This window comes from Eucalyptus grandis, chromosome 3 (genome assembly GCF_016545825.1).
Source record: "Eucalyptus grandis isolate ANBG69807.140 chromosome 3, ASM1654582v1, whole genome shotgun sequence".
NCBI classification, from domain to species: domain Eukaryota; kingdom Viridiplantae; phylum Streptophyta; class Magnoliopsida; order Myrtales; family Myrtaceae; genus Eucalyptus; species Eucalyptus grandis.
Window position 1 is genome coordinate 774,183 of NC_052614.1, and position 14,490 is coordinate 788,672.

General features: G+C 41.0%; 2 protein-coding genes across 3 annotated transcripts; both read left to right on the top strand.

Moving 5' to 3' along the window:
- The first annotated feature begins 753 nt into the window (after nt 1-753).
- On the top strand, nt 754-7,339 carry LOC104435947 (adagio protein 1). Its single transcript, XM_010048668.3, has 2 exons — nt 754-1,352; nt 5,147-7,339. Exons 1-2 carry the CDS (start codon nt 1,114-1,116, stop codon nt 6,744-6,746), a joined length of 1,839 nt encoding a protein of 612 aa, XP_010046970.1. The 5' UTR covers nt 754-1,113; the 3' UTR covers nt 6,747-7,339.
- A 1,576-nt stretch (nt 7,340-8,915) lies between these two features.
- On the top strand, nt 8,916-11,769 carry LOC104435949. 2 transcript variants are annotated; one of them, XM_010048670.3, is made up of 4 exons: nt 8,916-9,330; nt 9,815-9,912; nt 11,167-11,233; nt 11,396-11,769. In XM_010048670.3, the coding sequence occupies exons 1-3, from the start codon at nt 9,093-9,095 to the stop codon at nt 11,218-11,220; spliced, it is 390 nt and encodes a 129-aa protein (XP_010046972.2). In that variant the 5' UTR covers nt 8,916-9,092; the 3' UTR covers nt 11,221-11,233; nt 11,396-11,769. The 2 variants fall into 2 exon arrangements, with proteins under 2 accessions (XP_010046972.2, XP_010046971.2); XM_010048669.3 differs by having other exon boundaries at nt 8,918-9,330; nt 11,167-11,769.
- The last annotated feature ends 2,721 nt before the right edge of the window (nt 11,770-14,490 follow it).

Consider the following 14,490-nt stretch of genomic DNA (forward strand, 5'->3'; position numbering starts at 1 on the left):
ATCAAAGGGGGGATGGCCCTGACCTTTCTGGATTACTTTCCATCCTTATTATAGATTGTTTTGAGCAAAGATGATATCTTTTCGCCCCGAGAAACGGAAAACTATCAAACGTGTGATCGATCGATCGGAGAACTCGTTTCGAGCCATGGAGACTCGGTTGGACCACAGGTGCCGAACTTGCGTGGAACTAAAGTTAGATACTACCTAAGACAAGGCGATGACGAAGTGAGGAGGACTCCAATCCAGCAATATCCAGCAATGGCACAGAGATGTGAACCTGCCTAATTAAGATGCAAAAGGAGTCTTCTGTTATAGACTAATGATAACAAATCTTCCCAATGACTTGAGCTATGGATGGCGTTTTTCAATACATATTTCATCATCACATCAGCACAACGGGTCCTATCGCATCTCAAGCGTGTTAATCGAGTTAACTGAACATCATAGAACAAAGCAATTTTAGAACTTTGGAAGGAAAAAGGCAGTAACTACCGACTAAAAAGAAGAGAAAGGGAGAGCAAAAATCATAGGCACATATTCTCAAATGAAAATTGAAAAGATTCCATGCGAAAACAAAACAAAACAAAAAGTCTGATGCAACAATTCTATATCTCTTACGAGTAGTATATTTATAATTTACCAATATATATATATATATATATATATATATACATATAAAAGAAAAGGCAAAAAGAAGAGGAAAAAGAAAAAATATCAACAGAATTTGGGCCACTCCGGACGACCAGATTTTTCCACCTTCTTCACATCCGAGTCGGTCTGCACACCTCTCTCTCTCTCTCTTTCTCTCTCTTCTGCGTCTTCTTCTTAGCCAAACGTACTCAAGTCTCAATTCTCAATTCCTTTCTCTCTCTCTCTTCTTTCTCTCTCCTCTTCTTCTCCACACGCACGAACCCGCGAACCTCAAAGGAAACCTAAAACCCTCCGTTCGCCCTCTCCTCCTCCGCCTCCCGCGAAGCGCGGCAATCTCAATTGGGTCCCTCGCGCATTCGCTCCCGCCGCTCCTGCGCGGCGTTTCCGTTAATGGGTTGAACAGAGGGGCGCCGACGAATCGGAAAGCTCGGAGCTTTGGGGCGGAGGGAACTACCCAGATAGATGGAGTGGGACAGCAGCAGCAGCAATTCGGATTTGAGCGGGGACGAGGAGGAGCCGGGGTTCATGCTCAACGACGGCGGCCCGATCCCCTTCCCCGTCGAGAACCTGATACAGATTGCCTCCCCCTGCGGCTTCGTCGTCACCGACGCCCTCGAGCCCGACCACCCCATCATTTACGTGAACGCCGTCTTCGAGAAGATCACCGGGTACCGCGCCGAGGAGGTCCTCGGTCGCAACTGGTCAGTCTCTATAAATCTCCCTCCTTATTTTTCTTTATCGCTCTCTCTCTCTCTTTCTCTCTTTCTATTCCCTTCTGTCTTCTGTGGTTGTTTGCATTCGATTGGCAGATGGGGGAGGGGCATTTTTTTGTTGTTGGAGATTAGGTCATTAGCTTTGCTGTGATTCTTCATGGGTTCTTGGGGTTGGGTTGCGGGTAATTGAGCGAGCTGGTTCTGGTAGTTTCGATGGAGTGATGTGGTTCGAGCCTTTTTTATTTTGTTTTAAAAGCTGGAATTTTTTAGTTATCCCTAATCTGGAATGAGACCCTGGGAGGTTTTATGGGGAGAGAAGTAGTGGATGGAGCTTTTTGGATGTGTCTGAGGAGGCTTACTTTTGTGTTCTTATGTTGATCCCTTCCCGAGATGTCTAGGTGAAGCTTCAGTAATATGCGGCAGCAAGCATGATACTTTCTTGTCTTTGACTACTGTCTTGGTGGTCGCTTACTGCAAAGAAGTTACAAGCACAGACTTTTTGATGGAATTTAGCATTTGTGGATATGCTGATGTTTTCTGGAAACTATAGTCATCTTTTATCTGATGGGATCGTTTGTTTATGACTGTTTTGACAGTTTCATTTCTAATTATTTTGTCTTTCTTGCGAATCTTGATAATAATGTTGCTATATGTCAAAATTGATGGAATTCATTCAGATGCATTTTTGTCAAAGACATCACTGAAGGAGAATTCCACACCCAAATTTTGAGTGGTAGAAATGTAAAGAACGAATGGTGTGTGGAAATTTATTGTGGTGGTTCGTGCATAACTGATTACGCCTTAACATAACACATGGCAGATTAGTAAGTGCTTTTTATTATACCTATCAACCAGATTCTTTTTCTTGGGGGAGGTTCTTTTTTGGTTTTTTTTTTTTTTTTGGCCGGGAGAGAAGCGGGCGCCGGGGGGTTCCCAAGTTTCTGTCAAACAAGGAGCTGTCTGGTTGATGAGTAATGGAATTCCAATACAATAGTGACTGAGTGTTGATTGCACTATTCTCAAGATTAAAATTGCTTGTTTGCAAGAAGGATCCGCATGGATGGAATTTCAAAGCTGGTGAAAAGATGTGGCTTTACATATAAAAACATGCCTATAGATCTTGATTGAATCATTTCCATCAGATATGGCAATCAGTTAACACAACGTGCTGTGGTACCTGTGTGGATACTTCATTCCAGCATGGTGTAAGAATGAGGTAGGAAATTTTGATATTATGGAGCATGCAGTGGTGATTAGGGAAGATGGGCAGGGCTGGGAGAGGGAAAATTAAGTCCACCCTTTATCCCCTCGGTTCTTGAATGCGTATGTTAGCACTTAAAGAAGGTTGAACTAGAGGCACAAATTTTTCTAGAAGAAGTTGGTGGGAACTAATTGAGGGAGCAAGAAGATCGGTGGAGATGCTTTGACATAGATTCTAGGAAGAGTATGCAACTTTCATAGATACGCAGACAGAATGTGTACCATAAGACCTAGCTGAACATGGTCTGGGGGCCTAAGAAATATTTGTTTATGGTGGTTGGAGATGAAGTAAAAATGGCAAGTGAATAATCAATTGCGGTTTGAATGAAACGATCATAAAGGTTTAGGTTCAAGATATGTCACAAAGTTGGTGGATTCATGGAGATGCTCAAATACAGAAGTTTACTGAGAGTCATAAATGGGGATAGAATGCTGCATAATCTCGCGATGAAATGTTAAAAGACAGAAGTGATACCAATGATATGAAATTGAATGCTGGATGGTCACAATTCAGTGTGTGCTTGAAATGAGTGATTGCGATGTTTAGTCTGTGGAAAAAATGAGGGTACCAATGAAATGATAAAAAATGTTTAGGCTCAAGATATGTCATGAAGTTGGTGGGTTTATGGGGATATCATGCATGAGAATAGAGTGGATGCTGAAATATAGAAGTTTACTGTGAGTCACACGTGGGGATAGAATGCTGCATAAGCTCGAGGTGAAATGTAAAAGGACAGAAGTTATGCCGGTGATATGAAATTGAATGTTGGGTGGTCAGGTTTCAGCATGTGCGTGAAATGAGTAGTTACAGTGATGATTAGTCTGCAGATTTTCTGGATTAAAGATGAGATAAGACTTTTTGTTTGAAAGCCAGTTGGTATTACCCATTTAAACTTTTCATGGGGTCCCACAAATTGCTCCTGTATGGGGTTGCAATTTCGTGGACATTCTATGTCAAAGGGATTGGGTGACTCTGAGTAAGCACCAGAAATTTTCAGAAAGTGCCTTGAACACACAAAGATTATGGACTAGGAGGATACCTAACTGTGTAGGGTGCAATAGCCAATCCAAGTTGGTGGTATTGGAGTTTGTATTCTACTTATCCTGAATTGTGTGTTTACCTGTCTGTTGATGTCATTGTGGCCAACTACAATGTTTGCTGCTTTGACCAAAGTTTAACAATCTTGGAGAATAGTAACAAAGCTTAGTATGTGATTCAAGGCATATAGAGAATCATGCAAGAAAATTGTATCATTGAGTTCCTAGATAATCTGGTACTTTGAAGCTTTAGCATGCATATACTGTGTTGATGAACTATTTTAGATGAGAAATTATGAAAGGCATGTATGCCATGTGGTTTTGATTTTCCTGTAATCAGCGAGAAAGGTCCAGCCCAGTTTCATTGGCACTATTAGATAGATTGCAGAAGATTACTGAGTAAGCTGCTGTTGTTATGGAAACTGTGTAGTTGACAAGGTATATAGCTTCAGTGGCTAATTGGCAGGATGCTTGTCGTCCTTTCTAAAGTTCATGCAATTTCAGTGCAGAGTAATGAGCACTAGGATACGTTGCTTAACTATGTCATATGATATCTTTATTTGGATTATCTTTGAAATGGCTGCTGAAGTGGATTAGTCACTTAATGATAAGTGAAATAAGGGATATGTGACCCTTTGTTCTCGGTGATGGCAGTGTACAAAGTTTTTAATTTCCCATGTGAGAGGGTGGTGGGTGCAGTGTTGGATATTGTTTCTTTATATTTTTCTGTAGTAATTTATGAGGGTAAGTTGGTACATGTCTTGATCAGATGTTTATGAATGTGTTCTAATTAAAGCATATCAGTGTTGTGAACTGCTTCAGGAGCTATGCTTTTGGTGCCTTCTCTAAGTCAACCTAGATCTTTTGCTGTGCAATTCATTCATAAAAAATTTTGGATGAATTATCACTTGTCCAGAATCTAATTGGTAAATCTGATTTGTTCCGTCTCTGAAAGCATGTGGACTATAATCTGAATTCTTGTGACACATTGCGGATTAGTGGTCTTAAGTCCTGGATTGGTGCTACTGGGTCGGTCTTTTAGGCCAGGATTGTTGAGACAGCAGCGTGATTTCAGGAGTTATATGTTCATGTTTGTCTTCTTGTGACCAGATAGTTGGTTTCTTTGCAATTGTTCTTTTTGCTTAGCGGCCCATATTGCACCACAACAATCACTTGGTGATATTATGATAGCTTCAACTGAGTCGAAATCTGTAGCCACCAGGATGCTGATTTAGTCATAGAACATTTTATGCTTTCTTTGTGGCCATTGTGTTATCTTCTTTTGGGTCGTGTGTTTCTGAATCTCCTGTTGTAGTGTACCACTATTAGGATTTACCGTCTGCTCTTTTTGTACTGTTGCAAATTTAGCAGGTGTGTGGCAGTGCACGTGGGGGTAAGAATTTTACCATGTTTGTGAGTGAGTTGCTAACTATTGCAGTCTCTTATTTCTTTTAATTATGCCTAATTCCTTGGAACTTGTGCAGTCGGTTCTTGCAGTGTAGAGGCCCATTTGCCAAGAGAAGGCATCCTTTGGTGGACTCAGCTGTAGTCGCAGAAATAAGGCGATGTCTGGATGAAGGGATTGAATTCCAAGGGGAGCTTTTGAACTTCCGAAAAGATGGATCTCCTTTGCTGAATAGACTGCGGCTAACTCCCATTTATGGAGATGACGAGGTAATCACGCATGTCATTGGGATACAATTCTTCACTGAAGCCAACATTGACCTTGGTCCAATATCTGGGAAGGACTCTGCAAAATCAACTGAACGATTTCGTACTGGTCTATCCTTTCTCCCTTTCTTGTCAACGGGGGATCGAAATGTTGCACGTGGGATGTGTGGGATATTGCAATTGAGTGATGAGGTAATTTCACTTAAGATACTTTCAAGATTGACTCCAAGAGATATTGCAGCGGTTGGCTCTGTCTCTAGACGATTCTACGCTCTTACAAAGAATGAAGACCTATGGAGAATGGTCTGCCAGAACGCTTGGGGAAGTGAAACTACCCGTCTCTTGGAAATTGTGCCTGGTGCAAAGAGACTAGGTTGGGGTCGGCTTGCAAGGGAGCTGACCACCCTCGAAGCTGCAGCTTGGAGGAAGCTAACTGTTGGAGGTGCTGTTGAACCCTCACGATGCAACTTCAGTGCTTGTGCAGTTGGCAATCGAGTTGTCCTATTCGGAGGCGAAGGAGTTAACATGCAACCAATGAATGATACTTTTGTATTGGATCTGAATTCTAGCAATCCGGAGTGGCGACATGTCCAAGTCAGCTCTCCTCCGCCAGGTCGTTGGGGTCATACACTTTCCTGTGTGAATGGTTCCCACTTGGTTGTATTTGGAGGCTGTGGAAGGCAAGGCTTACTTAATGATGTTTTCCTGCTGGATTTGGATGCAAACCCCCCAACATGGCGGGAGATATCTGGATTGGCTCCTCCTCTTCCGAGATCATGGCACAGTTCTTGCACCCTTGATGGCAGCAAATTGATAGTTTCCGGTGGTTGTGCGGATTCTGGCGTCCTTCTGAGTGATACTTTTCTGCTTGATCTCTCGATGGAGAAACCTGTCTGGAGAGAGATCCCAGCAGCATGGACACCACCGTCCCGGTTAGGGCACACTTTGACGGTTTATGGTGGGAGAAAGATACTGATGTTCGGTGGCTTGGCGAAAAGTGGGCCTCTTCGATTTCGTTCCAGTGATGTCTTCACAATGGATCTAAGTGAGGAGGAACCTTGTTGGAGATGCGTAACAGGAAGCGGAATGCCTGGAGCTGGAAATCCTGGTGGCATAGCTCCTCCTCCAAGACTTGACCATGTGGCTGTGAGCCTTCCCGGTGGGAGGATTCTCATCTTCGGTGGATCTGTTGCTGGTCTTCACTCTGCCTCACAACTCTATTTGCTGGATCCTACCGATGAAAAGCCCACATGGAGGATACTAAATGTTCCCGGGAGACCGCCGAGATTTGCTTGGGGTCACAGTACTTGTGTTGTTGGAGGGACGAGAGCCATTGTCCTAGGGGGTCAAACTGGGGAGGAGTGGATGCTCACTGATCTCCACGAGCTGTCGTTGGCAGGTTCCCTTATTTGATTGACACGTGCATTGAATCATGGCAACGTTTGCTGCAATGCAAGATCCTGGATCAGTATGACGTACTCTTGATGCAAAATGGTGTTCCTGTCTCTGAATTTCTGAGAAAGTTGTCGCTTTGGTCAGGACTGCATATTTGGTCATCGGCCCTGTTTTTTCCTGTGTGATGTAGTTCTGGCTCGAGACAAGGATTTCAGCCAGTGACTTGGAACAGTATCAGATTTTTGGGAGGCCGGTAGAAGAACCTCCCCCTTGGCACGAGTAGTGGATTAAGTTTTGTTGGTAGATCGGTAGTATGTGGCCATAGTTTTAATTCAACCTCTGTAATTTGAACTAAATAAAAAAAAAAAAAAAGGGAAAAATGCACGCATGTTTATATTGAATAAGATACTCTCCAGTCAAGTGTGGTGGGTTATTGTGCTTTGCTGTGATGTTTACTTCTGCTCTGAATAGGTGTGTTTAACTTTGGTAGAGAGAGATTACCTTTCTCCTGGCTTTCGAGCTGGGAATGACCCAATGTCGAATGTATAATCCCTGTTAATTTTGGTTGCTAATGAAGTATCATATCGATATGTATATGTATTTTTCAGGTATGTTAGTTGTGGCATCTTGTTGTACACAGCACAGTTATGGGCTAAGTTGCCTGCGTGAGATCAACCAATTGAGATGGATTGTGAATGAGTAGGAACAGTTGGCTTTGTTCTAAGCCAGATGAAGTAGCCATTGTAGCTTGTGACCTCGTTGGATGAGTGACTAGTGATCTCTGAACTCCTCTGCAGATCCTATATGACTGTCACTGGTGCTCTATGTTTCTCGTTCCCACGCCTTTTTCTATTGGAACTATGGTAGAGGCTAGTACTTAACGTCAAAACATTGATTAACAAATCGATAATGGAATCTTTGGTTACAGGTACTGCGTGTCTTTGTCATGGTTCTCCCTTATAAGTGTTCTTACTCATGTAAAACGAATGTCAAGAACCAGATAATTCTAGAAAAGGATTTTTGTATCTTTTTCCCCTCTAAATCATTGCTCTAGGGATACTAAGGATTATCGTACAGGGAGTAGTTTTAGTTGCAAGGGGCTGAACATGAACCAAATGTAGTAATTGAATCCGTTTGAGAAAATTGCTAATTTACTCCAACAAACAATTTATTGATGGGTCAAAACACACAGCTAAGGATGTTGATCAATTGGTTTAGACGATGTTACATTGTGTTGTGTCTTTTTGATCGTGGAACTATTTGAGGTGGGTCGACTATTCACATTTATATGCTTGTTTCTTTGACACAGCCTCTTGATTATACAAAGTGATAGAACAATTTATCATGAATGGGTAAAGGGACGTATATTAAGAATGGTCTGATATGCTAAATAGACATTATGGTATAGCACTTTTTGACAAGAGGTATGAGCGATAAGTTTTGAAAAAATTAGTGTCTTCTAAATTGATAATTTGATATACCAAGTGATATATTGAACGGGTGGATGAGGTTTAACATCCAAAAAAAGAGATCCCAAGTATGCTAAGATTAACTTGCAAAATAAATATACCAAATTATGTGATGGACTATTACTCGCTTATTTAAAAATCTATCTATAATTTGTCATGTCACTCAATATATTATTTTTGTAAATTAGTCTTGTTTAGGTAAATCTTATGTTACTCCCGACAAAAGTGCAAACCTTTACTTTATTAATTTCATGATCTTGACAAGATTTACTTTTTTGTGGAACTTGATCTAGTTCTTTAGGAGAAAGTACATATAAAACCACCCCAATCACCATATCAAGTAGAAGTCAAGCTCAAGACTCGAGATAATCGAACAAGATTTGGAATCCCCAACTTGCCATTGGTAAAGTAACCTTGTTGGATCGAAATCTCCAATGGTTTGGAAATAGAACAGACAAAGATGTGTGCCCCTTGCAATTCCAGATCCATGCAATTCAGAAGAACAGAATAAAACCGAAGACCAGAACAACAAAGGCGCATGTCTTTAAATTCTGAGATGATGAGGATGTCGTTTATATTAAACTACCCTCGTATTGACTGAATTTATTCCTATGTTCCCATCTGGGGGAGGAGAAAGCAAGAAAAAAGAAAAGAAAAAAAAGTACAAACATAAATCAAACAAAGACAAAGATCTAACCACTTGGGTTGCGTGCTCTCTGTTCACCTCTCTCTCTCTCTCTCTCTCTCTCTCAGAAGAATCACTTTCTCCACCTCTCTTTCCAAGTACCCACATTCTGCTTTACTCTTCTCCACCACTCTCGCTCTCTCTCTCTCTCTCAAGCTCGCCGCCGCTCTCTCTCTCTCTCTCTCTCTCTCTCTCGTTCACTGTCTAGCCATGGCTGTCAACAAAGAATCTGTTCCTCCACCAGTGATCGGCAAGATTGGACCCTACACAGTGTTCATGACCCCGCCCTCCACTCCCAAGCCAACCGAGTCCGCACCCCCGGTCTTTGAACCGCCGAAGAAGGTGGCGCCACCGCCGGTCCAGCCGCCGCCGCAGCAATTTGAGAAGCCTGGGCAAAATGGGTCCTTTCTTGGGTTCTTCAAGAATGCTGTCGACAGAGTGCAAGATGGTATGGTTACACTTGAGTCACTTGAGATGAGCGTGTTTAGTGTTGTTGAATTTGAAAGAGTGAGACCCTCTTGCTTGCTTGGTGCGAAAATGGAGCCGATTCAGTTGAATGCTGCGAAAGTTTAAGACTTTGGCTTTGGTGATCTAGTGGTCGATGGTTTAGTTTCTTTGAGTTTTGGTTCTAAAGATGGAATCTTTCGTGCAGTGGAGTGAATTTCCTTCTAGACTGCAGATAGGATCTTTCTGATATCTGAGAAGCTTTGAAATATCTTGTTTTGGTTTCTAAAAGTGTGGATTAGGATTGAGTAACATAAAGCTGAGAATTTCTCACTTTTCTGGCTTGATGTATGAAACCTGGCATAGCATGATAGAGAAGACTGATATTTTTGCTTGATTAACTTTCAGTTCGAGAAGTTTTTATCCGTAGCGGAATATATATTCAACATTTAAATAGTTTTTAAAGATTCCTCGGGTTATTTTTGTAGCTCACTCGAGCTTGGATGACCATGTGGCGCGTTGGTTTGGTTTGAATCAATCGAAGTATCAGTGGGCATTGGACGATTACTATGAAAACAAAGGATTGGTAAGGTTCAAGTGCTTTACTGGTGCTTCCTTCTGGACAGGACCCTGCTTGGTGATGCTGGCTTCTGTTTTCTTGTTGAAACTTTATTATCTGAATAATGCATGTTATGTACAATGAGTGACTAGAGTTACTTATGCATGAAGTTGCTTGGTTTCTATAATTTGCTGCTTACCCCTATTTTGAGCAACTCTGCATTGCAATTGGATATTAGGAGCATGAGAAGCAGGAAGCAGAATCCTGTCCTGTTTCCTCTGGTATATTTTCCAAAATATTAAAATTGCCATGTCATGAGCTGTTTAGTGTTCTAGCAATGCCTGTTCACATCCTAACATACATCCAACTATACGCATATGGCATGGTGTGCTGGAGAATACTTGCTATAGGCATAACGGAGTGGTAGACCAAGACATGAACTACGGGATTCTGCTAATGTACCTTATCCTGCATGGAGCTACAAAATCTATGGTTCCACTCATATACATCATCAATAATATGGACATGTTTTGCTTGGTTCTTCTGTCGAACTTGATCTAGATCAAGTAGATCCCTTATTTGTAAATGACTATTTTCCCTATTAATGATGATGATTCCCTATTTGTACCGCCAGCTGGCATCTTACTCTAAATAGCTGCTTAGTTGACACAGCTTTCTGCCTTTAAGCAACATAGTTAGGCTTGTATTATCTTGAAATGGCATAAATATTTACCATAAGAACATCATTAAAAGGAAAATACCATGCATGAAATACCCTTTTTTTTTTTTTTGGGGGGGGTTGTTGGGGTCCGAAAGCCTATCTTGACCAGCTGATAAATTGATTCAAAATGCCGGGTTCGAGATTGGAATTGCTCTGACTTTTTCCATTTTCTTAGCATAAAGTCTGTGATTTCGACTTTGTATATAATATACTGCTAAATTTCATCACCAGGAGGTTCTCTTGTTGCATCAATATAGACAACACGACATGGAATACACAAACCTGTTAAGATGATCACCTCCCTATAACTTGTTGCCAAGATCTTGCATTCAGAAGTCTTAGTATTAGTCTTACGTCTGTAACATAACTCACTACAACTGAGTTAGATTGAAAATACCATAAAAAAAAGTCATGTTTAGCAGCTGTGCAATGCATGTAAACTGCCCCTATTTTCTTCTGAAACGGAGCCACTTTCTTTGCATTGCTGCATATATTGGATATACCCAGCTTCTACTTGGTTTGCTGAATTTATGGTTTGGACTCCATTATGCTGTCTGCAGGAAAAGGACGGTATCAAAACTAAAGAATTTTCAAGCAAACAACAGAATGTGTAATGTACTCGAACAGGTCAAGTTCATTTAGCTTTTCATCTTGTTTGAATTGCTTATAACATCACAGTTTGGCTCTTGGTTTTGTGTGAAAGCCCTCGTGGCTTCTCTGTTCTCATGCGGAAACCGTGTCAAGTTTAGCGGTGTTTGAACTCTTATTAAGAGCCTGTTGCTGATTCAGAATGTGGGATCTTGGGACCTTTGTTTGGGCAAGGCACCACTCTACTCCTTACCGCCACAATCTTCTAGTTGTGATATAGGTTGAGGTCCTGTCATTTCATCCGAAGGCAACTTTTCCATCGAGATATATCTATGGTAGTCAAATCTAGTTCTGTTCAAATTCTGAAGAGATTGGAGTATGTGGACTCTTGTTAGTAAATTCTGGTGTTATGTATAAGAATGTGAAAAGGTGGAAAGTCCACACTAATATCCCCAAGAAGTTCTTCATTTGTTGCTTCTCAGTAGGAACATCTGCAGGACTATTTCTCCTGCGATGTCCCTCTGTTTCGCCTGCTATTATTATTAGATATTCCTTTCTTGTGGACTCACAGTGAATTCTACTTTTGTGCTTTGTTTATTTAGTAGTGATTGCGAATCTCTGTTCACACGGACATTAATTCAACTGGTTCACAAGATGAAGTCGCTTAGAGATGATACAGGTTGGAAGTATAGGGCTTGTTTGTTTATTTTTGTTTCTGTTCCCGGAACAAAAATTTCTCTTCTTTAGTTCCGAGGAACAAAAAAAGAACATAAACACATTTGATAAAACTTTGTTCCTAATGAAAACAAGAAGTAGAAAAATTTGATTTTTTTAGTTCCTAGGAACAATTCCGAGAAACACTTCTTTTTTCTTTCCTTCTTCCTTTTGGTCAGTCATTGACCTCGGCTATGGCTGGCAATCGGCCGTTGAGGGCCAGCGACTTTGTCGGAGCGTTGCCAGCCCCCGGCCAAGCTTGGCCAAGTCGGGCCATCGCCAGGTCGGTGTCGCCAAGTAGTGGCTCGATGAGGTCACGCCTCGCCGGTGGGCGGGTGAGCTCGGCCTCGCTAGATATGGGCGAACTTGATCTCGCCCAGCCAAGGCGAGGCGGACCTCGCGTTGCCTGGGTGAGGCTGAGCCTTGGTGGCCTAGTGAGGTCAAGTCTCGCCGGCCGAAAGGAAGAAAGAAGAAAAAAAGGAAAAATATAATAAAAATATTAAAAAATTAAAAGAAACAAAAAATTATACAAGTTTATCAACGCATTTCTATTTTTATTTTTGGAGTAGAAATTTTTTGCAGCGTTCTTATACTTAAAAATTGTTTTCTGAAACAAAAAAAAAAAAAAATTATTCAAAAATTGTTTTCTGGAACAGAAACGTTGCTAAATACACCCATAATGTCCAGAGGATTGAGTGTTTCTATTCCATGTTTAGCTTTTGTTGGAGCTAGAACTCAATTATCCTCCAATTCTACTTAGTTTGCAGTATTGGTAGGTTGTCAAGTCTATCCATTGATCTTCTCATTAATTCCACACATCTAAAGCTTCTCCTTTGCGATTCAAAGTTTTGGACCCCAACTCCACCGGTATAAGGGAAATGATATGGTAAGTTCTCCTACCCAAAAGACACTAATATATATATATATGCGGCAAGTTGGTTACAGAATTAAAATTCTAAAGCCCATAGAAAAGAATATATACATCTCTATTTACTAACAAATTAAACCCAGCAAATGCTATTTCAAACATACATACCAATATCTTCACTTATACCAAAATCCGACTCTCAGAAATCCCTCACTGACGCCTTCTCGTCCTAGTAGCTGGTAGTTGTAGGAACTGAAAAAGGACTGCGATCAAACGTGTGTGCAAGTCACCAATGAGTGGATTAGCACATATCTCTTCAATGGTGCCAGATCGAGTACTCACTATTATAAAAGATACCATAAATACATCTGTAAAGTATTCGTACAATATTGAAAAATTAGTCGCATGACTTCAACAAAGCTTCGTACATGTCAGATCTATTCATTCCATCAACTATATCAAAGTAAACACATGCGGTCCAGTCCATTGACTAAGGCCACGCTTAAAATTTCGTGATAAGCCCTACCGAGATTCTCACTCGGCGTAAGGGTCTACTTGCATCAGTTGGTGGATTTGCCCAATACAATGTCTTGAGAATTATTCCATATGTGATTTTTTTTTATGCTTCATATCTCTTTGTGGCAATCGCTCATTTGATGACCACCTTAATGAGAGGCGACTTATAAAAAGAATGATTGTTCATTTCGTAAGGGCCATCAGAAGATCTAATGCTAACCCTCTCATTCGGAAATAGGCCATTAGTACGTGAGTGGATTGGATTAATGGAGTGTGCTCGTAATATCATCAAATCTCCATGGATTTCCAATGAACACAAAATTTAAACAATGGCTAGAGGTCTGTTTGATTTTTTATCTCATTTTTCCACATAGGGTTCTAATCAACGATTGAATTTTGTTTTTCAATGCGTGATTAGAATCATTGGTTTTAGAGCATACATGTAGGTATCTTTGTCTTGGTTATGTAGAGTTTTGAGTGTATTTTTCATGAGTTTTGTAAATGAATAGTGAAGGGGGCATTTTGGGGGCCAAGAGAGAAGAAACCTGTCGTTTTCAGCCAAATTTCTTGGCCGTTTTCATTGAAACGTGGACCTGTCTGGTCCCGTTGGCGTGGTCTCCAAAACCGCGGCGGAGACGAAGGAAACGCGAAACTGCGCGGTGAAGAACAAGCGCGTGGATTACGCGCGTATGTCCTGCGGTTGCTGGCGCGTGAGCGGTGCTCGAGCGGCATTTGCAGGCGCGTGTGTGCCACTTACCTACGCGACGCACAGGCATGAAGGCAGCTTTTTCCCCTCCTCAGATTTACAATGTTGCCCCTTCTTTCTTGTTTGTTTTTACAATTCTGCACTTTTCCGAATTTACTTACTGTTTTGCCCTTGGTAGCTAAATTTACTCTTTTACCCTTCTCCGTTTTTAAAATGATCGTTTTGCCCCTTCCGCAATTTTGCAATTCTGCCCTTGGCTGACCTATTTACTATTTTTCCCTTTATGTGTTTTGTGAATATTTGTTACATGAAATTAAATGCCTAATGATCCATACATTTTAATTAATTAAAGAGTAACCATAGCATCTTTGATTAGTTAAATTATATATTAAGAGCCTCCGGATCACATCTAGTAATGGATATTGATTGTAACTAATCTTATTAATATATGATGAATTTTACCCCATAGAAATTTTCATTATATTAATATGA